Source organism: Drosophila tropicalis, unplaced genomic scaffold, assembly GCF_018151085.1.
Source record: "Drosophila tropicalis isolate 14030-0801.00 unplaced genomic scaffold, ASM1815108v1 contig_393, whole genome shotgun sequence".
Lineage (NCBI taxonomy): Eukaryota > Metazoa > Arthropoda > Insecta > Diptera > Drosophilidae > Drosophila > Drosophila tropicalis.
The window spans coordinates 1,806,949-1,833,945 of record NW_027172855.1 but is presented as its reverse complement, the minus strand read 5'-3'; the positions used below and the strand labels follow the sequence as shown (position 1 = coordinate 1,833,945).

Sequence of the window (26,997 nt, the reverse complement as noted above, 5' to 3'; positions counted from 1 at the left end):
TTTTCAGCCGAAACTAAACTAAACTAAACATTGCTAACTTACTACAGCTTAAAAAACAAAAACTAGCAGATTTCTATATAAGAAATTAAGCTTGAATGAATATATTTTCAAAATGGGGTCTTGATGAAAGCCAATTCCAATCAAGTCATAAAAAATATATAAATAAAGTTTTAGAATTGAACCTTTTTTAACCCTTGTACTAAACTAATGTGCTTCCAGTTAAGTCTTACCCTCACATGATATAATTAACGTGATCTTTCACATGATCTTAATCTATTTAACTGTCCTTAGAGCATATCCTAGTAGAAAGTTTGTGAAACTAAACTGCATGTTTTTAAAGCATGTGAAAACTGTCACCCCGTTGTAACTAAAAGTATGTACATATAAGTAGTCGTAAAGCTAATCACAAAAAAGCATCCAAAATTGAAAAAAAAAATCACATTTTTTTTAACTCTATGAAATGAATATAAATACTAAAGTAAATTATTGTATAAAGTTTTTTATTTCAAGGCTTTTGTTCTTAGTGTTGCCAAAAAAAAAAAAACTATTAAATTGAATAGGACCCAAGGACTAAAAATATTAATATATTTTTCTATTATTTTTTGTTTGTTTTTTGTGTTTTTAATTTGATAATCGATGACGTGATCAACATCTAGGCACCTATTTCAATTGCATCATGTTCATGGTTGCATCATCTGTGGTGCTAACGGTTGTGGTACTCAACTATCATCATCGCACAGCGGATATACACGAGATGCCACCGTGGGTAAGTACTCCAAAAGCTGACTCTATATATTCAATATTTTAATTACCAAAACAAACTTTTTTTTTTTTTTTTAAGATCAAATCCGTTTTCCTACAATGGCTGCCCTGGATTTTGCGAATGGGTCGACCCGGCCGCAAAATCACACGCAAAACAATATTATTAAGCAATCGCATGAAGGAATTGGAATTAAAAGAACGTTCTTCCAAATCCCTACTAGCCAATGTTCTCGATATTGATGATGATTTTCGGCACACAATATCGGGATCACAGACCGCCATCGGTTCGTCGGCGTAAGTAACCTATATCACAAGCAAAACAACAAATTGTTATGAAAATCAAACTTAAATCTGTTTTTATTTCTATGGCCAATTTGTAGTAGCTTTGGCCGACCCACAACGGTGGAGGAGCATCATACTGCAATAGGATGCAATCATAAAGATTTACACTTAATTCTTAAAGAATTGCAATTTATAACGGCGCGCATGCGCAAAGCTGACGATGAAGCGGAATTGATAAGCGATTGGAAATTCGCTGCAATGGTTGTGGATAGGTAAGTAGATAATACACACAGAATTCAGACAACTTGAAAGTCAATACAGACAGGTATACTAAAACAAAGACTAACTTTATCTATATCCAAGTTTTCTGAATCCTCTAAGAGGAGCTTATACTGAAGACGTTTCTTTTCAAAGGCAAATCTCAATAAACTAAACCATTTACCTTAACTAAGAAGTCAGGATATTTAAAGATCATTTTGAATAGTACAAGTTCTTATTGTACATATTATTTTCATATGTTTGTATAAGCTCAGCCTTAACGGTGTTAATATAGAGTTAAGTGGAATAGCCATAATACTAAAACAGGCCCAACTATATCTATTAAGTAATCTCTTATTGAGTTCGTTTAAGGCAGACGTAGAAGTTGAGTGCATTAATTCTTTCAGATAGCAGATCAAGATTTTTCAACTTGTAAAATTCACGACTCAGTGGAGCCTATGGTTTCTAAAGATACGTTGATCACAGCAAATAGATCGGATAGTTAGATAGGATATCCGTTAGTTGATCTTTAATTAATATCAAATTGAAAATCTCAAAAATAATCTTAAAACAATTTTAAAGAAACTCGTTAGTTAACCTAAACCCTTATTGTGTCTAAAAGCACATATATGTACATCCATGTGATATAATATACATACATATGTTTGTATATACACAAGCCGCGTGTGTGTGTGTGTGTGTGTGTAGGAGTTTACCTAATGCCAACAAACAAGCGGTTTACTTTGAGCTGCTGCCATCTAAATCAAACAATTAAGCCCGCACGAGAGACGCATTTGGCGCACACAACTTCCGGCAAATTGCTTGGCACGTACACACACACGTGGTATAAATATTCAAACATGGCCAACACCTAGAAATGGCGAAATGCCGCCATTTTGTTTTGTTCATGCTCACTCTGTTCTCTTCTCTTTTCTACTTCACAGATTTTGTTTAATTGTTTTCACGCTCTTTACGATTATTGCAACGGTAACCGTGCTGCTCTCAGCTCCGCATATAATTGTGCAATAAGGCCGCTCAATTTAGACAATTAAGCTAGAAAACACACATACATATATACATACATACATACACAGGATACGGATATATTTCTAATAAACACACACACACACATGGGCATACAACACTTGTATGTATGTCTTCCAAGTACTTCCCAAATCGATGAGGAAGTCCTAGTTAAGTTTCTTTTTTCAAAAAAACCTAGCAAAACTGCTTCGAAACAAAGCGAAAAAATTGTTAATTACATTTTTAAGTCAACATGAAAATTAAATAAATATAAATTATAAGTAAATTTCAGAAAAAAAAAACCAAAACAAAACATCAGAAAAAAACCAAAGTAAGAAATATTTTATGGACAAAAGAAAATTAAAGCAAAAATTACTGCCGAAACAAGAAACAGATACAAAAAAAATAAATAAGAAGCAACAAAAAAAAAGGATGTGTGTGATGAGATGAAGATAAAATTATAAAGACAACAACAAAATGAAACACACATAGACATAATTACATATGTATTATGTACAATAACAAAGTTATAAGTTAATTAACTTGCCGAGTTGCTATAATTTATGTATGTACAACACCGGCAAAGAGGCAACAAGATGCATAATAGATATATACATATATATATATATATATATATATAAGAGATTGTTCCTATGAGACATTAGATATGTATTTAAAATGGCAAACACACATACACACACACAAAGAAACCCACAATAGGACACAGACACACACATACACACACTCAAGCACTTAATTGACAAATGTTACAAACCAAAAAAAGGACAACAAAACAAATAAAATTGACAAGGGACAGCAACAATTTGTGGATGTGAATACAAAAATTTCACTTCGAATATAGTAACTTTTTAAGCAACCCTCTCTCTTTGCATATAATTACTATTTCATTTCACTTTATTAGGGATCATGTGGACCAACAAGTAATTTTCATTTAATTCCATTAAATTCAAATTGATTTGCAACTAAAATATGATCCCTATTTAATAAGGACAGAAACAATTATTTCCTATTAAAATAATACATTTTATGCAATAATATTTTTTGTTTTTACCGAAAGCATTCATAAGGAAAACATGCCTGAATTATTTTTGTAATTTTTTGAAAAATGATTTTAGAAATAGTTACTTGATTAGTTGATTTCCTAAAGAAGCCTTTGTGGCTTTTGATTTCCTAACATTGTTTAATTTATCTAAGCTTTTCTAAAACAATTTAAATATTTTATTGAATACACACTCAAAAATATAAATTTTAATATATATTTATTAAATAATCATGATGCCAAAATTTCGTTGAGCTAAATCTGCAAGGCATGAATCCGAGTGAATGCTTTTAGGCAAGCGAAAAATCAGCTTATTTCAGTGCCGGATTAGTCATAGAACAGGGTCCCGGGTAATAAATTCAAAAAAATTCTCAAAAAATCGTAACTTTACAAATTTATAGCTTAAACAAATTTTTAACAATTTTTGAAATTTTTAATGGTTTTAAAATTGATTTGTCGAAAAGTTATCTTTTCAAATGCGACTAAAAATACATCAACTTATTTCAATAAACTAAATCCAGAAAGCTTTTAATTTTAGAAATTTTTTGTGTATTCGATGGTGATCTGACTCTGACACAATCCGGCACTGGGTTATTCTTAGATAGAGAAGAGAAGAGTTTTTTATTTTAAAGACTTGTAATTTGCTTAGAGTTTTCTCACTGTGTAAGCTTTTTCTTATATTTTTGTTTCTTTCTTTTTCTTTAATGTTGTGAAAGTGGTGTGAATAGCTTAACGTGAGAAGGTATATGACAAAAAAAAAAAAAACAACTGACACATAATAATTAATATAATAATATAGAGACAAACATACAAATAGTAAACATAAATTATTTTAAAGAAATGACAAAAACTGCATTGAAAGCATACCATTGAGAAATACTTATATGTTCAATGGAACATGCTGTTTTTAGAAAATTTATTGTTGAAATATTGTAGCAAAAAAACAAAATCGAAACCGACAACAACCCCCAAAATCCCAAAAGTTATAGTAACCAATTAGTCAAATCCAAAAAAAGATGAAGTAACTTTAGCAATATTTGAAGAAAAACAGAAAAAATAACAAACGAAACATACAAAATATGTAAGAAACCGGTGTATATATATTTTATGACACACATATATCACCGCATATATACATACAAGTGCATATATGATATATATGTGTACATATATATTTTTAATAAACGGAATAGAGCAAGCAACAGCCCAAAAACTGAACAACCAACCAACCGAAAATAAACCAACACAAACAACAAAAAGTACGGAAAGAAAATAGCATCGCAATTTTGTTAGAATTAATGATGAAAAGATAGCCAAAACATTAAAAACTTTGATTTATTTGAACTTATTTAAAGTCTTTCTTCCTCTAACTGTCCTTTGTGTCCCCCTACCAAAAATAAGAATGAGCTTCGATTTTTCGATTAAACTGCAGTTTCTGTCAAACTCCAACAACTCCAAATTTCAAGTTGTATAACCACAAAAGCATAACAGTGATATATATAAATATTTAATATGTGTACTTATACTTTTCCAAATACCCACCTAATGAAACCTTTTTCTACACAAAATCAAATGAAAACCTACCTCCTCTTGTTGAAAAAAGAAAAAGTAATAATGAAAAATGATAACGAACACAAAATCACAAAATAATTATGATTGAAATAATGTCGCAATGAATAAAACACTGCCGTATAAACAAATCGCACACCCAATTACCCCAATATATATCTCTCCAGTTCTTCTATCTCTCTCACACCCACCCAGTTGGTCTTCCTCTTGTTTTTTAAGTAGTCCTCCAGTAATGAAAGAAAACTTCTAACAGAATTGTGTCAACAACTTTGAAAGCCAGACAAACATTTTACTTAAGGCAAACAGCTTGCAATCCTCTCGAGACGTAACTAAAGCGATTTACTCTACAAAATCAATATATCGATATAGCCGAATTCCATTTTTTTTCAACACAAATTCAGTTATTATTTGAGATAAACTTTTGGAAACCTTTTCTATCATACTCCTTTTACATTAATTTAAAATAATGTCGATTTGACTTTTTGAAAATTCTATAATAATTTTGTTCAATATTTCATTAACTCAAAACTTAATTTAATTTTAAAATTAAAGCAAATTGCTATAAATTTTCAATGTTTACATTTCGAAGTACTTCAAAATCGTTTTCATCTCAATTGTTGAAAAATTGTGAATATCGCCTATAAACTCTTGAATTTCCATTCAAAAAAAATATAGAAAATCTAAAAAAAATCAACTGATATGTATTTCATCGCAAAATTGAATAACTAAAATAATTTTGAATTACGCCTATCAAATGCGTAACCTCTTACTGTTCTGTCCCCCCATTATGGTTGTCTATACTAATATAAAAATGTAATAGAAGAAGAAAAAATGATAATAGAATTCATTTTTGTTTTGAAACTTCTGTGTTTTTTATCCGTTTAGCTCTAGGATATTTATTTGGAATATTTTAATTTTTGAACTTTGTTTTTGGGAATATTTTACATTTAAACTTTTGAGCAGCTTTGAAGCCTAATTAGATCTATGTATATGTGTGTATTGAATGTCTTTTTGATAAAAAGAATGCTATTTTAAAACAATGCAATGCAAAAAAAAAAAAAAAAAAAAAAAAAAAAACAAAACAATTTTCTACACTCTTTAAAAGAATGAAATCTACATGTACGAATATGTATAAAAGAAGAAAAACAAAAAATAGCATTAACTAGGCGACAAAAGGAAAGAAAAGAATTGATAAACTATTAATTAAGAGCGTCGTCCTACATTAGGAGAGGGCAACTAAAAAAACGAATTTAAAATTACAGAAAATGTTTAAACAAAAACTAAAAACACAGTGTAGTAAAGCAAATGAAAATGAAAATGAAAACAAAAACCAAAAAATTAAAGAAAAACGGAGGAAACTTTACTACTTACTTAACTACTTTACTACTTTGCAAGTAACTCGAACTAATTTCTTCTGAACGGAATTACACAAAGCATAATAATAATAATAATAACAATTAAACAAACGGTTGGTACACAAGGCACACGCGTACACACACACACACACACACACACTTTCACATAGAAACATACACACACCCACCACAGATACACAGACAAAATGAATTAACCATAAATAAAGATAGCAGCTCCCCGCAAAATGAAATTGAAGAGCCAAACACCCTGTATTTTGTTTCTATTTTGCATGAACTCATGAACAGCTAAACACTAACAAAAAAATAAAGAAGAAAAAAATCAAACACAAACCGAGCAACAAAATATATATATTTAAAATTAGCATTTAACCAAATAATAAAGAAACTAGGCTACTTCTAAATAAAAAAAAAAATCCAAAAACAAATGCATCTGCAAATGTTAAGCACTAATCAAACCAAATTGCCCGCCCGTTCCCTCAATTGAATTACCAACCCACCCAAAACCCCTAAAAACCCCTTCTAACTACCAATTCAATTTAAACAGCTAATTGCATAATTCAAAAATAAACCGTTACCGCAATTGTGTAAAATTCTAAAAAAAAAACAAAAAACAATTGTGCATGTAAAAAAATATTTAGAAAAACCAAAAAAAAAACTAAGTCTGTTGTCGATATTGACAGACAAATAACTTTCGTCACATTGACGATAATAATTAATTGTAAGGAAAAAATGAAAAAAACCAAGGAATTAAATGATTTAAATAATAATAAATTAATATTAAAAAGAAGAAAACAAAAAAAAAAAACAAATCATGCGAAATGATTGCAACACAACCACAACAACAAACTGAATAAAAATTTATTTTGAAAAAAGAAAACAATTCACAAGTGCATTATTTTGGGGGACGAATTGATTAGCCACAAAGATTGCCATTTGATAAATGTTTATTAACTTCGGATTAAAAAAACTTTAAGGAAACCAAATATTGGTTTGCCCAGCCATATATGTATACTATCCTTTTTGGATTTTTGAATTTGGCGCTATTTTTAAATAAAAATACTAAAAATATTTAAAAAATACTGACGATTAGTCATCTGTTATTTAACATTGCTCCGAAATGATGCTGTTAAATTAACAGACTCTAAAGCTGAGTTATTAACAGACTGTTGTTAGAAAAAGAAAACCGAGGAAAACAAAAAACAAATTAACCATGAATATGGAAATTTGTCGAATTTGCATGAACAGCACCGGCAACGGACCCCTAGTTGGCATATTTGATGAGCCCGATGAAGCACTTGAACCGACTCTGGCCGAAATGATAACTGAATGCACCAACTGCAAGATCAACAAACAGGATTCCCTGCCCCAAAATGTTTGCCTTTCTTGCTTTGTCTCCGCTCAGTTCGCCTTTCGCTTCAAGCGTCGATGCGAATTAAGCCACCAATTGTTGGAGCAACAGCAAACAGATGCTTCTTACAACAATAATGACCAACTGGCGACAATGCTTAACAAAAAGGAAAAGTCGTTTCATGACGATGAAACAAATCGCCAAAATTCAGATCTCAATGACGATTCAAAGGGGTAAGAATTTCAGTGTGTCTATCAAAAAAACATTCCATATTAATGCCTTCCCTTTGCTTCCCTTATTGTTTTTATAGAACTGGTGCGGATCGCTCACGTAGGGGCTCAGTAGTATGTCCTGTATGCAATAAACGTTTTGAAAAACAATTTCGCTTAAATCGACATATGATAAGTCACAAGACCTCAAAACCCTATCATTGCCAACTTTGTTCAAATAGCTATAAGCAAAAGGATAGTCTCAAAAGACATATGCGTCACAACCATGAGAATGTCGATTCATTGGATTGAACGATATCCAACGATTTACTTTAATTTTTGTTATTCAATCAATTTTGGACTATAAAATTAAGTTAGGCTATGCATTGCCATGAACTTGCAATTTGTGTTAATTTTGATAAAATGAAAAAACCATGACTATTATAGTTTAAGAATTTTTCAAACGGGATTTTTGGAAATTATTAACATATGTATGTGAAAATTTAATTTTTATTTACAAAATTCCAATAAGAAAAAAAAAAACTTTTTATATATATACAAATATATAATTTTTTATTTGCAATAAAAATAAAATACAGTAATCTCAATTATAAAACACTAAATGCCCGAGTCTTTTTCAATTTTCTTGGTACTGAGCAACAGCTTAAAAAATTGTTAAAATTTCTTATTTAAGTAATGTCTAAGTATTTTATAATTATTTAAGTATTTTTGTTACAAGAAGGAATTTAACAAAAAATGTAAAGCTTATAGGAAAGGAAGCTTATTGTTTTAAATGTGTGACTAATCAGGAAAAGTAACGTATTTTTATTCAATATTCTTATCACAACGATTTCATTGATATGAAAACAAATTATAAATATTGAGTCACTGCTACTTTTTGCTCATCTTTGACATTTTCAATTTAAAGAAACCACTATAGGGTAAAAAAAATCCCACTATAAGTACCAGTATCAGCTAATGCAAACAAAAACAATTTTAATTCATTAATCTCGGAAAACCAGAAGCGAATAAAGAATTTAAGGATTATGGCAACAAGCTCCACCGACTCACCGATTCCAATATCTGTGGATCCTAATGAGATGCAATTGGATTTCAGTAAATTATGCAGAATTTGTTTATTAGACAATGCTTCAGTAGATATTACGGATCAGACAGCGAGTGTTTGCACAACTGATGAAGGAATCGATGCTGAAACACAAGACTACACCATACTTGAACTCATTATGGAAATGTACGATAAGGTAAAATGTTGCTTTTCTATGTTGAGGCAAAACTAAATTTATTCCATTTCAGCACATTTGTCTGGACCTGATTCCAGAGGCTCCCATGATCTGCATTGAGTGCCTAGACAACTGTCTACAGAACTACAGATTTTTTATAAAATTAAAAATTGCCAATTTGCAGTTAAGAGAATTATACAAAGCAAAAGATTCGGATTTGGCAGTCGTTCCAGAAGAGGAACCCAACGATGATATCAATGAAATTATTGTGATGGAAATACCTAACGATGTACAAAATAACTTAGAAGAAACGCCACCACAAGAAGCTCCAGAAAGTATTTCAAATCAAGATTCACTAATCGTCTCGGATTTCTTACCCGTTCGTCAAATGCAAAAGGGATTCAGTTTATACGTATCCTGCCGTACATACCTTAGACTATGCGGCCGTTGAACTCAATCGTGATAACCTGCAAGAGTACATTGAGGCAAATCGCCAAGATTCCACCACGGAATACAGTGGAACCAGTGTCTACAAATGTCGATATTGCCCCATGGCGTATGCTTCATCAGAGTTTTTAAAAACTCATATGCGTAAAACACATGTCTGCCAATATTGTACCATGTCCTTTGTCAAAGTAAGAGATCTCAATGAGCACATTAGGAGCAATCATTCACATCATTCTTGTGTGGTTTGCAAAAAAGTATTTGTGTCCAATACCAATCTAAGAGCACATATCAAGCATTTACATGGCATACAACTGCCCGCCCAGGTTGCACTATTAGACTATCGTCCTGGCAATCCCAACGAAAATTTGGAATGAAAAAGCCAACAAAAGCAAAGACTGCTGAACTAGTTTTATAGATGTTAACAAAAACTTGTTTTTAATTTATCTGAAATAAAGTGTTGAAAGAAGCCCTCCAGAGAATAATCCTTCGTAAAGCACAAAACTTCAGAAAAACATGTTTATCACAATGAATGGCACAAATAATTATTTAATGCACCAAAACTTTTTTGCCATTTCTCTAACTCCGTCACCCTTTTCTCTGTCTTTTCCGTCTATATACATGGGTGTAAACTCTCGGTAGGCTATGCAAACTCGCCTGTCTGTCACATCCTCCCGCAAAACCGAATGCTCAAATTGATAACGTACTGGACCATAGAGTACTATAAGGGATAGACTGCAAAATAGACAAATAAACATGAATAAAATGGGCTATGAGACTGTTATGTTCACTACTTACTTTGGCATCGGAATGCGTAAAACCTTGCCTTTAAAGTTGGCCAATTGGTCATCACTTAGCAGAGGTGCTAACAGTTCATTTTTATATTCTGGCACCAAATCCAAATTGTATTTTCCCGGCTGCTGCTTGTCATAAAAATTTAGTGTGAGCACAGCATCGCCCAAGCAATTGACGGTCACAACGCGTTCACCCCAAATCCAACAGTCATCCACATGTGGATCTATACTAGCACCCTTGGTGGGATCATATTCCAGTGAGCACTGCTCTATAGTCTGAAAATCTCTTAGCAATGGCACCTCTTTGAATCGTTGCTGCACATATTCTGTGCCTTGAGGAAAGCCAGCAAATGTTCCCACTTGCAGTTTGCGTTTTTTGAAATTTGTTTTTGGTCCATAATTCTGTTTGCGTCGACCACTCTGCGAAATGGTCCATGGCATATCATCTAAACGTGCCATCAACGTCGTTCCTTCATCATGGTTAAGGAATTGCTCTTGCACAAGCAGTCCAGGCAGGTGGAGACCCTTATCTGCAGCATGTTGATGATCCTCATGTTCTCTGTCCGTTTGATCGGTGTCCCAGCCGGCATAGAATTTTTGGCACTTTATACAGTAAGTCCAGGGCTCTAATTCTTGTTGGAACTGTTTGCACAACGAAGGTTTTGCTATCTGAAAGTCTTCCTCACAGGTAAGACAGGTGCGAACTCCTTTGCAACCACACGGACGAATCGTATTCATGTTTATTAATATTTTGCTATTTTTATTTTACAGTTTTTGTTTTCTCCTCTTTCATGGTTTTTCCCACTATTTTGGTATTTTTACACTACAATGATAGCTCTTTGAATGCTCCATCCCTGTGAAAAATAAGAAAGAGAGAGAAGGTTGAAAAGACTGTTACACTGGTTAACAGATCATGTTAACAGAGTATTTCAAATTTTAAGTTTTATACATATATTTCATAGTTGATTGTTATGCGAATGAAACAAAACACAAATAAACTTTAGACCTAAGAAACTCGATTTGCAAATCAAGAATATTCTCGCGTGATGATGCGGGGGTGTTACCAATTAGCGAATCAAGTGTTATCCCGCAAATTAAAGATGTAGTGAAATTAATTATCACAAAGAATTTCGGTCTAGACAAATCAACAATTAAAGAATATTTCTACATAAATTAGACTGCGACAAGTTTTAATGCTCATTAAGAAGCATGCCGGATATCTCTCTCAGACTTTCTCGAGTCTATCTTGCCCGGGGAATACCCTTTTTTTAAGTGTGGACTTGTGGATAATTGAGGTTCATCTATCTTTGTTTAAATTTTTAGCTTAAAGACTTAACATTCGTTTGAATATTTTTATTTTTTTTTTTTGTCAATTTCATGATTGTGGCAATTCCTGAGTCAAAGTTAAGAGTTACTCAAAATGTCAATTCATTCATGTTGTGGTTAATACTAATTCATTCATCCTGACTCATAATGATTCATTTGTGGTAGTTGTTAGTAATTAGTTTATCCAAAGTGATTGAGCAAAATTTAGTAATCAAGATTAGTCAGAAATATTTACTATTATTAGTATATATACTGATAATCTTGAATATGGATAAAAAAGAAGAAAATTTAATAAATATTTGTAACAAACCTATTATAAAGATTGGAATTTAGTTCAATGTTGTGAACAGAATCTAAAAGTATCAGTTCCGTATTCATATTTAAAGTCAATTTATATAAAATTTGAAATTTTTTTCAATACAATTTTTTATTTCTTGCATTCTTATTGGATTTTTGATTTGGTTTGTTTTTTTTTCATCCTTTTTTAATTATTAATTACTTAAAACTAAAACCTGTTTTCTATCAAACAAAATGCTGCTTGGTGTTCAATACTAATCGTTTATCTATGTTTACTTTTAGATAATAAATTTCCAATATGGAAAATAGTCAAACAAAAAAAAAAAGTGAATATAATAATAATAATGAACAAAATGTTCTTTTTAGTGCGAACCTGCGCTTTGCTTATGAAATGATCAAAATATAAAAAGGAGCTGGTATGAAGTCAGTCTTATATGATAGGTGGTGGGCAATTGCTTTTATAAGGGTGTCCCATTTAAATCTTAAGGCAACTGCGATGACTGTTTGAACGGTAATAGACATCCTCAAAGGACTTGATTAGCTCGTCCATGCCCTTGAGCAGACCCTCTTCGCGATTGCCTGGTGTCCAGGATGTGCGATGATTGACACTTAAATGCGATGGCAATTGTCTAGATTTGGCAAAATCTATTAGCCATGCACCCACACGCTCATCATCGTACACAATGAAAATGCTGGAGCCCACAATTTCATGGCGACTGAAGAAACTCGATTGCTCAATGACCAAACGCATGCTCTTCAAACGTTTAATCAGTTCCTTTTGCACAGATTTTCGTGTGGCCAAGAATTGTTCAATTGTCTGTGAGATTTGTTCGCTGCTTCGACAGGTCTTTAGATCCTTTAGTGGGGGCCGGCCACGCAGACGTAGGGCTTCAATACGAAAACCTTTCGACTGCGAGGAGGAGAGAGATTCGCGGAATAGCATATAACGCAGCTTGGTAATTGCCTGAGCTTCATGCTCTTCTGCTGTCGGGGCACTGGCATCTACGGCAAGCATTTTCTGATATAAGTCCGGTCGCAAAGTTGTATTGCTAACCTCTGATTCGAGAAATGTGCGACAGCCCATCTTAATATCCATTACACATGGATCCTTGAACCCAGCCAAGAGATCCTGCAGCTCGATATAATGTTGAGATTGCAATTCCCTCAAACCAAAATAGGCGGGAACTATCTGTGAGGTCTGTGGCTCTTGGGAGATCAATTGATAGGCATGGACTTCACTATCATCCAGACTCTTAATACGTTTACGCACTATACCCGTTGAGGTGGGCACAATACTGCAAAAGAAAGAAAAATGGAAAACTGTTCAATATGGAAATTCAATTTAGAAATTATCAAGTATAAACTTACCTTTCGGGATGACCGGATAACTGCATCCAACCTTTTGGTTTGGATTGCGTCTGCTGTTGTTGTTGCTGGAGTAGCAAGGGTGTGGCAGGGGCACTTAATTCCAAAGCATTCTGAAAGTAAACAAGACAAATGGAAATTAATTAGTATTGCATCTAAAAAATTAGTCAACTACGTTCCTATATCCTATGCATCTCTCTGCTCATTAACACTCGTATTTTTTTGTTAATGAATCGTTGGATGAATCAATTTTTCTAGACAATGAGCTATTCATATTCATTTTCACTGCCATTTTCACACTTATGGCGATATCACGCCTCGGCAACAATTTGAGTTCAAGCATCCTCCTCCCCATTGAACTGGTTTAAGGCACCTAAATATCATATCAAAATACATTTTGTCGTCTCAATGGTCCGATGATGGACCATATAGCAAACACGCGATTGCTCTCTGATCGACATGGATGTGTTTATTTTTTTTTTTATTGTCTGCTCCCCAAGATTATAAATAATCAAATTGCTTGTTGTTGTTGGCGTTTTTTGTCTTTATTATTATTTTGAAACCACGCCCTAAGTGAATGTAAAATTTATGCAAGCATCTCGCGGACCAACAACACCCCGCCAAGTATTTTCATATTGTCCCAGGCAGGAAGCATTTAAAAGTTTCTTGTTTTTTGTTTATTTTATTTGATACTTACAATTGCCAAGAACTTGAGCAGGGACATGCGATTCGCAGCAGGTATTTGGGCCTGAACCTGAGCCGCTCTTTGTAGGCTCAAATAGTCGGCCAAGTTACTGCAATTCTCATACGAAAGGCGCTGCAAATTGATCAAAAGAAAGAGAGAGAGAAAAATCAATCAAAAAGTGATTCATTGACAATTCAAATTCAATTCAAATTCTTATATAAAAACTACAAAAACAAATATTTAGCTTTATGGGACGCTGTGTGTGGTTTACGATACCGAAAACCGTGTCTCTAATGAGGCAGTTAGTATGCAAAAATTGTTGTTGTTTATTTTTTGTTTGCTTCGTTCGAAATTGAGTTATAAGCGTTTTTGGCATCGCCATTTGGGCCCTGGCTATAACAAATAACGACAATTCGTCATATGGAAGGCCTGTCCCCTCTCACTCGGAACTTAACTTGTTCTTGCTGACTGTTGCGACTGTTTTGTTAATCAATTAACTAATTTAGGTATGGCTTGACAAAACTTGTTTAGAACAGAGAGCATCTTTATATAGGTAAGAGGCAAGTCTTTATCATGTTTTATCTGTTTTTTTAGAGCTATTATCGTTAAGCCCTAAAGCCAGAGATAACACTGCGTCATTTTTTTTTAGATAAGAGTCAGTTGTTATTGTTTATTTTTTTTATCGTTGATTTTTACATAAGTATGAAAACTTTAATTTACATATACCCATATCGTTTTCTTTTTTGGGTGACATGAATCCATCAACACGTCTTGAGAGAGCCACAGTGAGGATTGCCTATTTGGGGTCATTGTACGTTATCAGTATTGCAGTACTTTATGGTTAGCTTTAGGCAAATATTTAATTTGAAGATAAGACTTTAATATATGCAGATATATACAGATATATTTTATATAGAATTCCCTGAATACTTTGCATCTCTTCTTCTATTCAAAACTTGTTATACAAATGTAATACTTATTTATATAAACAAGTTAGGTGGTTAATAAGTTGATTAACAGCTGGGGAGGCAACTGCTCAGAGAGGTCAGTTCCGGATTTAGCGCTGGGCCAGCGACGGCGTAGATTAAACTATGAAAAGGGCGGGAAAAGGTCAAATTACGTTGATACTTTTTTTCCATTTACGATATATCTACTCTCTAAGCTATATATACTTTATGCACAATATATAATTCGTATTCATTCAAAGATTTGATCTCTTTAGCCTTAATGTCTCCAATTACCATATTAACCATGTAAAATATGCAAATATGAGGGAAACCTCATCAATTAGACTTTCTAATAAGATGTCAAATTTTTGAGGGGCGGCGGTTTTTATTTGGTTTAAGGCATATTAAATTAAATTTTATTATTTTTATCTATGTATGTATGTATGTTTGTATGTCGTCAGCACTGACCTTTAAAAATGTTCATGTAACAGAGTTAAGTGAGAATAGATCGTAACTAACAAACAAACTAAATTAGAGAAACGAAACGAAAATTTCTAAGACTCACTTACTTCGATCCCCATTTAGAAGTTAGCGCAAATTCTTAATATTAATCACATTTACTAAAGCATATCTACGTTAAAAGTTGAACATTTTTGCACGTAGTCAAGTCAACCCTTTTTTGTTGCTTAATTAACATTATTGCTTTAATTTAATTTTAATATTTTGTGCGTCAATTTATCTGTGAAAAAATAAACCGCAAAATGGTAACATTGAAATATAATATTATTATTTCATTTTTATAAGCAATTATTTAATTATTAGGCGGCATATTTATTTTGGTTTTTTTTTTATTTTATTATTTGTTATTTTGTTTGACAATTGACAGGCCACACAAGTAACCGCAACGTTGCACAAAAACAATCATTAACTGTGACAAGTTTAACAATGAATAAACTAATCGAATCGGCAATAAGACCTAAAGATACTCTCTAACAAAAATTTGAGCTAACAAATGAATTAAAATAAGTATAAAGCATTTCTGTGATCATGTTTTAAGCTCATGATCAAGTGAGAAGAATATAATGATAAGTAAGCTGAACTGAGATTAGTTAGTAGATCAGTATACAAACTCATGACAATTTGAGTGAAAAAATCCCCAACGAACCATTTGCCGGCAGGGTATTTCAAAAAAAATTACAGCACTTTATGCCTGAATGCGTTTTGATAGCATTTCACCGGTGTCTATACTAATTTATTTTTAGACTGTTAAAAAAAGAAAAAGATCAAAACCTAAGCTCACATTTTAGTAGTATTTATTTATGACTACTTAACATATTATATAGCCGCCGGACGTGCTAACTAAACAGAAAAGAAAAAAAAGAAGCAACAACAGCAACAACAAAAAAAAAGGCAAAGAACAAAAAATTTGTTTTAAACAAAATTTATGCGTGTGACGTCAAAGCCCGAGATCTGAGCTGTTAATTAAACAAAATCAACTTGCTGCTTTTTTTTTTTGCACAAATTGAAAGTTCTTTTTTCTTCAGTTTGTTAAGGTTCAGCCTAGTCGATTGGACATAAGTGTTGACCCTGAACCTGGTTTTTTAAGCCGTTTCTTCCCACTAGAAAACTAGTTTCATTTAGCAGGATCTTCCCGAGGAGGATGAGATGAAGGAGGAGGAGCAGGAGGAGATGAAGGCAGAGCATGTGAATCAAGTTTTATGTTCAAGTAGAACGTAACCCTGACATTATAAAAAAACTACAAACCAACTTAAAACTGGGGGCCAACCACTTGCCAATTTGACCAAGACAAACTGTCTGGATTGGAGATGACAAAATGGAGCATCAATATCGCCGACATCGACAGTCTGATATATATGTATATACATATATATATATATTTATATATTGATATAGTATGTATACTATATTCTACGCTTTATTTGCATTGACGTCAATAACGTCTCGCAATGTTGGTTAAAGGGGGGAGGCGGAGAAGGCGGCCTGCAAAGGCCTCGTAGAAGAAGGAGAATTGAGGCTTATAAAGTGCCAACTGGAAAGAGAGAGGGCAGGTGAAAGGGGCGATGTGCAGCTACCAAAAACCAGTTAAAAGCAGAACACAAACAAGAAAAAAACAAAGTTATTGGTAGTTTTTTGTTCAGATTTTTCTCATTATAACTTGACATTTTTTGTTTAGTTTTTCAATCGTTACTTAGTAATTAAATGTGCAAAAAATGAAATGCCGGATTTTCTGCAATTTTATTGTAAATTTATATTTATAATTACCATTGATCAATGGCTCAAGTTTTGAGGAGGAAGGGGAAAAAAATGTCAAGTGATTCATTTTAGGAGAAAATAAAAAATTAATACGTCAAATCTGTACAAACTGAATGACTAATTTTAATATGAACATGTATTAATGGGTATTAAGATCTGTGTTTTTGGGAAATACCAAAACACACACACACACAAACACTTATGTACATACAATTATTTGAACTTTACTCTAAATAATTTGGCTTGTCTGAAGGTTATCTTAAAGAGACACTTAATCTATCTAAGCCTTGATTGAAATGAAATAAATTCAAGTACCTATGTGGGGGCTTGCACTTGACACTTGTTATACACTGTGAGAAAATTGTTTATTGCACCCTAAAGAAGTCAATAAACTGTTTTGACAGCCTGATTTGTCTTTCATCTCTTTCCGACTACAAGGAAAATTGATGTTGATTTTTTTTTTTTTAATAAACAAAAGATTTTATGACAGACAGCTGCTTAAAGGTAATTGATATTTGAGTTTGATATTGAAAAATTGTTTTTGAGTTTTGTATTACACTGATGAACATAAAATTTATTAAGATAATATTTATTAAAGATTTATTAATGTTGCTTAACGAGTTACTTATATAAATTTAGGGGAAATGTTTAACTATATATATGAAAAAATTCATTTTGTAACTTGAGCACGTTCTGATTAATAATTTAATAGATAATAACTTTTGTCAAACTTCCTATAAATTATTTTATTACTTATGAGCTAAACGTATGGTAAATATGTTTTTGTAAATAGAACTTAAAACCAAAGTTTATTAAATATGTTTTCAGAATTGTTATTTCCATAATTACAAGGTGATTCAGAACAAATTAGTTTAGACCCAAGACCACACAATTCTCTGGCAAAACCTTCTTTTCAAATGAGTCAATAAACTCTTCATTCTGTTTTTTCTTTTTTTTTTTGGGAAAGTCATCATCAATGCTGGGCACATATGTGTATATAAAACAATAGCTTCTTCCATGACAAACGCCTCAATTGTTTTTAATAAAATGAATTGATTTGTTGTCCCAACAGAAGCAACATGTGACTAAATTGCCAACTTATGTATATGTAAAAAGCTCATATAACCGGCAATCGATTTAAGACTTTGCTGGGGGACCCTCAGTCTTGTTTTGTTTAACTAACGCATAGTCAGAGAGTAGACCTCCTTTATGCAAAAATTGGGAGTTACGTGGGTTATTGGAATTTCAGTGCAGAAATATGTATGTTTCGCTTTTTGTTTGTATGTTTACTGAAACTGGAGTTGGGGGCGATTCCAACAGTTGTTTCAACACCCACAGACGTCATTGGCATTAAATTTTTTGTTTGTTTGTCGAATACCTATGTGTATATACATATGTATGTATATATGTAGGTATATATAACATTTTGTGTAAGATCTTTTGGGGCATTTATTAAACTTTTTTGTATTTTTTTGGTCACTTTCTCTGTTGCAATGAAACAAAATGAGGGGAGGGGCTTTCTACGCGGATGTTGACCAAAGCGAAGCAATCAACCCTCTCCATTGACGTCATATTTTAAGCTTTCTTTCTTGCCTTTTTGACGAAGAAGACAAAAAAAAACACACAAAACCGAATACGATAAGGCATAGAGACGACTTTAAGATACCCAGTACCAAGTACCAATTTACTTTAAAACAAGATTTTGGGACGGTTTAACAACTTAATTCTAACATCCCCATTTAAACTCCTTATTACAGGGTATGAAACATTTTGAAAATTGTAAAAAATTTTGTAAAAACTTGTAAATTTCTTTCAAAATCAAGTAAATACCTAATTGAGTCTGTTTAATATTGATTTAACTTATTTATTTATATTACTTTTATCAACTATAACTTACCTCATGATTGTTGTTATTGTTGTTTGCCTTCTGTTGCTGTGGCTGAGATTGTGTCTCTTCCATATTCAACATTGTTCGAGTGGATGTATTATGTGATGGTTGATGGAGATGAATGCGAATTGGAATTTGTGTTCGTATCCAAGGCAATGAGTTTCCACAACTGTTTGAGGCCAATATTATCGATGCATGAGAAACGCAATTTCTCATTTGACCAGGCCATCGTTCTTGTTGTTGCTGTTGATTTTCTTGTTGCTGTTGTTGTGATTGTTGCTGCTGCTGTTGTTGTTGTTTGTTTCTCAACTTTTGCTGCGGGTCTTTGAAGCACTGTTGAAGTCATAGTCATTTAGTTACAGTTTTTTTTTATCGTCAATTTTTTTGTATTCTTTCTCAAGTCTTTATTTATTTTTCTTATTTTCTTCTTCACTCGTTTTCTTTTTTCTTTTTTTGTTTGTCCCGTATCGTTCTTATCCACAACTTTTATTTCAGTATTTTTTCCACATTACTCTTTATGCTTTATATAAATTTGCATTTTTCTCATTACTGATTTCCTATTTCGCTTTGCTTTTATTATTACTTTTGCTTTGCATTTGCTTTAGTTACTTGTTCTGCCGTTGCACTAGTTCATATATACATACATATGTGTATTTGTTTAATTATTTTGAAACATTTCGCGCAAGTTTTTTCTTTGAGAGTTATGAAATGTTGCTTACGACTCTGAGCTGACGATGACGACTAACTGGTTTGCTCATATAGCAGCCAGTTTTGTGCTGAATGTTGATCGTGAGTTCGGCTAACGATCGGCTGGCATTCGGCTGGGGAGCACCACTCTCGATCGGCTTGGGGAGCACCGTGAGCATGGGGGAGAACGCCTGAGTGATTGAGAGAGAGAGAGCAATCGATTTTTAATTCGACAACTGGTGAGAAACGATATAAAGAGATACTCGTGCAATATTTGAAGCCTTATCATTTCTATCTCATAAACATATTGTATACTAAGTATGTGAAATAGTTAAAAAAAAAAAGAAATAAAAATTATCAATGCTATTAATAAAAACTCACGATTATTCAAATGTCCAAACATAGAATTTATCATTCGCTTATAATTTTGCAATTGCATATTTCGTAAAATAAACAAAATCATTTATTTATTCCAATTTGGTTCTTCTTTTATTGATATTTTTGTAAAATAAAATATTATTTGACCCGATATAACTAAAACTTGGGTTGTTCCCAATTTGAATTTGAAATTCCACCAATTTATTTTTCTACCCATTGAAATAAAATGTATATGTATATGTATGTACATATGATAAAATACTAGATAAACACATATTTACGTATTAGTATAAGTTTTTAATTGATTTAGTACTTGCTAAAGTATAAGCCAAACTTTTTACTAAATTTTTGTTACATTTAGTAATATTAAAATCCTAAAATTTAAAAAAAAATGGCATACTTTTAATATCTGCTGATTAATGTGTATGAAAAATTAAATTTATCAATCGACAATCGAATCGAATCTTTTTTTAGTTTTGCTCCGATTTTCAAAAATATTTCAACTAAAGTCAATAATGTTAAATTTAAAAGGGTGTGTATCTATTGTTTTTATTCTGAATGACGTATAAAATTTACAAAAAAATTTAAAAAAAAAAGGACAACAAATTATATGTTAACTGTGTATGTATATACATAGCTACATAAATATGTTATGTTGAAACATTGACTTCAATAAAGCAATAAAAGTCTTTAATATGTACCAAGTTTCAATGTAATAGCTATCAAATTGACTTTGACTAATTTCTTCTTAATATCAGTTTGTTATGCTAACAATGTTATAAACCAAAATCAAGTCTTACATTAAAAAATTCTATATCTATGCTAAAAGAAGGCTTTTGAGCTTCAAACCATCTTTTTTAGGGATCACAAGTTTTGCGGCTCTATATCCTGAATTTGCATTTGAATTTTGAATTTAAAACTACGCAATAAAACTAATTTGTTGCAATCAAATATTTAATTATTGTATACATGTATGTATAAAAACAATTCTTCAGAATTGTGCTAATTTTTGAGTGACTAAAACCCACCTAACACCTTCCATTTAAGAAGCCAAACTAAATGACTAATCCGAACTTACTTTGACTTTCTAATTACTTTATTTAATTTACGTTTTGTGTTCTACAATACCAAGTGTTTGACCTTCCTTTAGTTCTAATTTTACTTCTGCAAAAGTCATTAGAGTAATTGGTAGTTAATATACATACATATTTTGAGCAAATGGAAAATGATTTGGGTATGACCTTTAATTAGAAGATTGTTCATAAAGTTATTTATATATTTACTATTAATAACTATCAATATGGGCAAAGATTTGTTGCTGTTGTTGTCGGGCTACTCATCTTATGGTCATAACGCTCTCTTTATAAACTAAACACTCATTTCTTAATTCGTTATACTTTTGCGGTCACGTGTAATATCATTGTATTACTCATACGCCACGTTGACCGCTTGCATTCAGAAAGTTCAATGCAATTCGCGAGACTAGTTTCTACGTTGTTTTTTTTTTTTTTTTTCTTTTATTTTTTTCTGTTGTATTTTTAAGTCGAAGACGAATTTGCATTGCCATTATGGGGCCTTGCATGACAATGGGTTGTGAGACGGAGACTGACGTAGATGAACACGCTGAACGAGAACATGCAACATGCAGAACTCGAACTCGAGGTTTGTATGTCACTCAGCAGAACGAAGAAACCTAATCAGGCTGACGCACGGATCGACCGTGTTCCAAAAAAAAAAGCAAGCAGAACCGAAACAGAAACATATACATACAAGAAAAAAAGAAAAAAATTCATCTACATATATGCGCATTTTGCACTCTCCCTTTGGCCAATGGCCATGAACCGATTAGGACTGTGGCCTGAAAAAATTTCAAGGAATTGGCGCAAAATTTCGGCGACAATTTTCGTATAAATCACCCGAAACAAGAAGAAGCTGATGCTGAAGCTGCTGGCCAGAGAACTAACCATTTGCAATTCAGATAACATTTGGAAATTTTCGCAGAAGTTCAACTGAAAATTGTAGACGGGCGTTGAGGATATGTGTATGTGTAGACATGGTTCAATGTCTGACCTTAAATGGCGCCATATATATCTATATATCTGGAAAAAAAAAAAAGAAAATTGTTATACAACTGCGACATAGGATGAGAAATTCGTTTTTTACGCACTTGAACCTATTGAAAGTTGTTGTTCTATTCTCCTCCGATTGTTGTTTCCATTTGTTTGTTTTGTTTTGTTCTAGTATATATAATTTATGCAATTGTTTACACTTTTATCATCAAAAATTGCTTTTTCTTTCACTTCTTCTCTTGCACTTGAAGAAAATATTGTTACCAACTCTGATCCAAACTCCAAAATAATGATCCATTACAAAATTTTAGGATTAGTTTTGGAGTTTGTATTAGAGTTAACTCATCATTAAAGGTATTAGCTCAATATTACTTACAAAACTTTCAAAGGAGTTTTAGAAATACAGCAAATAATCTTTGAACTTATTTCTATATATCCATGATGTATCCTGCACTTTGTGTTGGTGAAAAATTTTTGAAAAATCGTCTACTATTCGATTTACCCTTCTCATTTTTATAGTATTTATATACAGGGAAATATTATGACAGAAGTGAAAAAATACGTCAACACATAAAAATGAAACAATTTAATATAACGGAAAAAAATGGTTTCCATTGAAATGATTGTTTTGAATTTCAACATTTCAATTTAATGGCCAGAGATCCCATCAGGGCCACATATTTATAATGAATTTGCATCATTGTTCCTTCTCCCTTTACAACTCAGTCACACTTGAATAATCATCGCGCACTTAGTGGAAGCCCATGGGAAAAATCCCAGACCCGAGCCTCCCTTTCCATTCCGATTCATTTGGCTGACGTCAAATATATGTATGTATGAAACTTTCTTTGTCATCGTGATGGTGGATGATGGAGCTGATGATGATGATGATGATCAGATCATAAGTAGCAACTAACGGACCATCAGACCAAAATCAAATATAAAACATCTTCGCCTCAGACGTCTGGGTCTCCCCCTGTAACTTTCCTGGAGATGCAAACAAAACGGACTTTTGTACTGCAATGTCGGTCCAACTGTCAGTCATTTAGTCAAGACTTGCGTCTTCTCTGTGTTTTATTTTTGTGCTCGTCGATTGACGCATTTAAGTGTCACTTGACTTTTTTAATCTCGCGACTTTATCGTAGCGCAATCGGACTGTGTCTCTTTGGGGACTTGGAATCTCGGGGCTTGTCGCATTCAACGTTGTTCGTCATAATTGTAACTTAATATTAAGCTCAGGTAGCTCACGATTGACGCTTCGTTGATTAAACCACCTCACCACCTCCACCCTCACCACCATCTCCATTTCCATCACCACCACCACCACCAACTTCATCTCTTCCGCACTGAACAAACGGGCACATTTTAGGCAAACAAATTTTTTGGATCTACAAAATGTTTGTTATTATTTTATTGTTCGATTCGGTTTTATTTCGTTTTTTTTGCCTCTAGCTTGTTATTAATTTATAATTCAATGACTTTACTGACGTCATAGTATTAGCAAGCAAAGCAAAATTTCAAAAGAGAAGTTGCCTTATTAACATGTTTGCCAAGCTCTCTCAATCTCGTTTATAATCTAAATACTGATCGCTCTCCGTATTTATTGGATCTGAGAACTATTCAATCTTGAACATAACAATTCAATTAAGTTCAACTGAGAGCTTGCAAATATAAATACTACATTAGAAAAACAAATTTTTCAATTCAATCTGTAAGCCAGGCAAAATCTACTTACTTACTACTACTACTCCACTTAATTTCTAAATTTTCCCAAACCATTTGGTCTAAACTTGTTTTACAAAAACCCAAGATGGCCTTGAAAAGTACAATTTTTACAAAAAAAATCAACAAGTAAGCATTTTGCTAACTGTTATTCAAACCTTATAGACTATTGGTCAAGCTAACAACAAAATATATATTTTTTAAAAATGGAGAACAATCGTAATAAAGATTTAAATCATGAATATCAAGCATCTGGTGTGGAAGATTTAAGCAATGACCCACAAATGAATCCTGGCGAGAAGGCAAAGGAATCCACTGGATCCATTTCACAATTGGAAAAACCATTTGTACTTTCCAAGAATCGTTTGGAGCGCAAACGCAAGTACGATGAAGTGTTCGATACCGATCCTGATATGCCTTAGGGCCTTAAATTGTTGAACATTGTTTACAAATTGTTACTTAAGTTAATATGGGTTACTGGCATATATTTAAACTGTGGTACTTTTCTTTGTTTTAATGCTCAAAACCATTAGATTATTACCAGTTGGTAACAGTCTTGAGAACAACTCAATCAAACAACATTTATGGAAGCTAAAAGTAGAAAAAAAGGTATTTAATCATTATAAAACTATTCAAAGATTCATAGAGTAATTTGTATCCCTAAGCAGATATAATTCCACTACCAAATTAATGAGAACTATTTGTCCAAATCGCATCGATTTCCTAAATAGGATACTAAAGAAATTATGAGGGACAGTGATATTTCGAAGGATATTTTCTATATTAAGACAGATAAAAGCAAATACTGATGAATAGCTAAGTGAGAAATTCTACAAATTCTTAAATGGGTCATAGCAGCAAAATAAGACTAAAAATCTCATTAAGGTAAGCTCATGTAGCTTGAAGGATAAGGATGAGAATAAGAAGGAGGATCAAGAGAGTTCAAAAAGTACATATAAGGCGAATTTAATCCCATAATACTGACAAACCATAATGAACAAAAACTCTTCACATCTTTGCTTCTTTTGTTCTTTAATTAGTTAAGCGGAAATGAACAACTTTGTTTTTTTGTTTAATTCAATTAACATGAATGACCTAAGAGATCAAAAATAAGAACAAATGGAAGAAAAATAAGATGAAAGCAAATTAAATAGCTCACTCAAATGCTATAATTAATCTTTGTAGGCGTTGTAGAAATTAATCGGAAAATTCTTTTCATACTTTCGAGTTACAATCTGTTTTATACACGAAACATTTGGCTTGAATCGATCGACTTGTTTACCGTGTTGCAGTTAAATAAATAATTTTTCAACGCTTAAACTTTATTTGTTATGCCATTTGGCTTTGTTTTATATATACATATATTTTAATGTTTATTCGTCTTGGCTATATTAAATGAAGAATTTTATGTTGGTCATCGTGACCTTAGATTAAATTGTACAATTTTTATGTCACTGTCGTTGCTTATCAATGGCTTGCGCCACTCACATGTTTTAGGTACTCACTACGCTTTTTGTGTATTTATGCAAAAATCATTCACAAAACGAAATCGAAGGCTAAAAATTAACACCGAAATTGCAATACCCTTGAGGATTGCTCTTTTGTTGATATTCAAGGACTGTTTACCTACAAAGAACGAAGCTAATTAATCATAAGTTACCCAAGGCTCCTACGTGATCAATCACTGTGAGGTCGTTGATGCTATCATTTGTTCCTTGGAAGTCATCGCATAAACTATATATAAATTTTGTTAATGTTCTCGAGTTTGGGTAAGTCCTTTTCAAAATACTAGTCCATCATTTCTAATAAGAACTAGTCATTCAATTTGCAAAAGTTCTGCTCACCTAAATATACAATCTACTTTTCTGACCTTTTTGTTCTCTACTTAATCAAATTGGATTTTCAAACTCAATCTACCCCCAAGGGTGGCAAGTGTATGATGACCACCTAGTACCAAAATATAAACTAAACAAGATGATTGTCAAAATATACAAATTAGCTAGTTCATAAAGGAAATAATTAAATACGTTTTATCAGTAAAAACAAAATAAAATCTAATTTGTTTTTGTTGTAGTCCAATCCAAGTGTGTTACCATGTTAGGTTTTTAATAATTTGGCAAACTTTTGACTAATTATAGACCTTGCGACAATTTCATAATTTCTCTTCATCCAACTGAAACAAAATTATTAAGTGCTAAACTGTGAAATAATAGAAATTTTAGTAATTTTTGTTTTAAAAAACTTCTTTATAATTATCTTTTTCAGTTTTCCATGAGTTATATATGTAAGTATCTTAAATGAAAAATAAGAAATGTTCTTTAATTAGTGATTTTAAGAATCCTTTAAAAAAAACCAAAAAAAAAAATTTAAATTTTGAATTTTTATTATCTATTCCAAATACAAATAATCGAAAACAGTAAAACACTGATTAAGCATTCACTTAACTATTTATTTCATTTACTTATCTACAAAGTATACCCCGAAAGAAGTTAGTTAAACTAAAATATAATAAACAAAAGAATTATTGTTTAATCAAAGGATTTTAAGGATTTCAAAAAGTTTTGGTAAAAGTTCAGCTAATAAGAAATCTCCCATTTGTTTAGAATGATCAGCTTAAGTCATCTTTTTGTATTATGATGAGTTTGCATTAATTATTTCGATGACTCTTTCGTGTAGAGTTTATTCCCCTTTTTCGTTTTAGTTTTGGTATTATTATGGCTTATCAATGACGTTGTTAGTCGCACCACATCTTTAAAATCCATCTAGGCTTGCGAATTTCGTTTCTTGTGACGTTATATGATCAGCCCACATTTTCAATTCCGATTAAATTGATTAATCAGTTTATGGTTTTTATTTAGTTTTTTTTTTCATTTGTTTGTTTTAGAAACATGAAAATAAACCGAATGTACAGATGTAGTTCCCAAATATGGTACGATCACAATTCTCGATTGACAGTCACTCAAAAGTTTTACGTACTGTGAACTCTTTGGTCG

The 26,997-nt window shown here is 32.2% G+C and overlaps 5 protein-coding genes across 8 annotated transcripts in view; 3 read left to right on the top strand and 2 right to left on the bottom strand.

Moving 5' to 3' along the window:
- nAChRalpha6 (nicotinic acetylcholine receptor alpha6) overlaps positions 1–3,254 on the top strand; it is a 119,537-nt gene extending 116,283 nt beyond the window's left edge. For all 3 annotated transcript variants that reach the window (XM_068284363.1, XM_068284361.1, XM_068284362.1), the window contains 4 exons: positions 657–766; positions 842–1,056; positions 1,143–1,316; positions 2,247–3,254. In XM_068284363.1, the coding sequence (XP_068140464.1) occupies positions 657–766; positions 842–1,056; positions 1,143–1,316; positions 2,247–2,331 (584 nt within the window). In that variant the 3' untranslated portion in view covers positions 2,332–3,254. The remainder of the gene's footprint in view (positions 1–656; positions 767–841; positions 1,057–1,142; positions 1,317–2,246) is intronic.
- A 4,236-nt stretch (positions 3,255–7,490) lies between these two features.
- Positions 7,491–8,436, top strand: LOC137572917 (zinc finger protein kipf-like). The gene is made up of 2 exons (XM_068284772.1): positions 7,491–7,911; positions 7,989–8,436. The coding sequence occupies exons 1-2, from the start codon at positions 7,541–7,543 to the stop codon at positions 8,197–8,199; spliced, it is 582 nt and encodes a 193-aa protein (XP_068140873.1). The 5' UTR covers positions 7,491–7,540; the 3' UTR covers positions 8,200–8,436.
- A 425-nt stretch (positions 8,437–8,861) lies between these two features.
- On the top strand, positions 8,862–10,041 carry LOC137572685 (zinc finger protein kipf). The gene is given in 3 exon segments (XM_068284452.1): positions 8,862–9,149; positions 9,202–9,540; positions 9,542–10,041. Coding segments are annotated over 3 exon segments (759 nt in total). The 5' UTR covers positions 8,862–9,137; the 3' UTR covers positions 9,950–10,041.
- On the bottom strand, positions 9,972–11,183 carry LOC137572684 (alpha-ketoglutarate-dependent dioxygenase alkB homolog 4). Its single transcript, XM_068284451.1, has 2 exons — positions 10,371–11,183; positions 9,972–10,307 (listed from the first exon to the last, which is right to left on the bottom strand). Exons 1-2 carry the CDS (start codon positions 11,102–11,104, stop codon positions 10,118–10,120), a joined length of 924 nt encoding a protein of 307 aa, XP_068140552.1. The 5' UTR covers positions 11,105–11,183; the 3' UTR covers positions 9,972–10,117.
- A 917-nt stretch (positions 11,184–12,100) lies between these two features.
- Positions 12,101–19,877, bottom strand: IP3K1 (inositol-trisphosphate 3-kinase-like protein). Of its 2 annotated transcripts, XM_068284393.1 has the most exons (5): positions 19,262–19,877; positions 19,158–19,230; positions 14,052–14,171; positions 13,358–13,467; positions 12,101–13,284 (listed from the first exon to the last, which is right to left on the bottom strand). In XM_068284393.1, exons 1-5 carry the CDS (start codon positions 19,498–19,500, stop codon positions 12,465–12,467), a joined length of 1,362 nt encoding a protein of 453 aa, XP_068140494.1. In that variant the 5' UTR covers positions 19,501–19,877; the 3' UTR covers positions 12,101–12,464. The 2 variants fall into 2 exon arrangements, with proteins under 2 accessions (XP_068140494.1, XP_068140493.1); XM_068284392.1 differs by lacking the exon at positions 19,262–19,877 and having other exon boundaries at positions 19,158–19,190.
- Between the last annotated feature and the right edge of the window lie 7,120 nt (positions 19,878–26,997).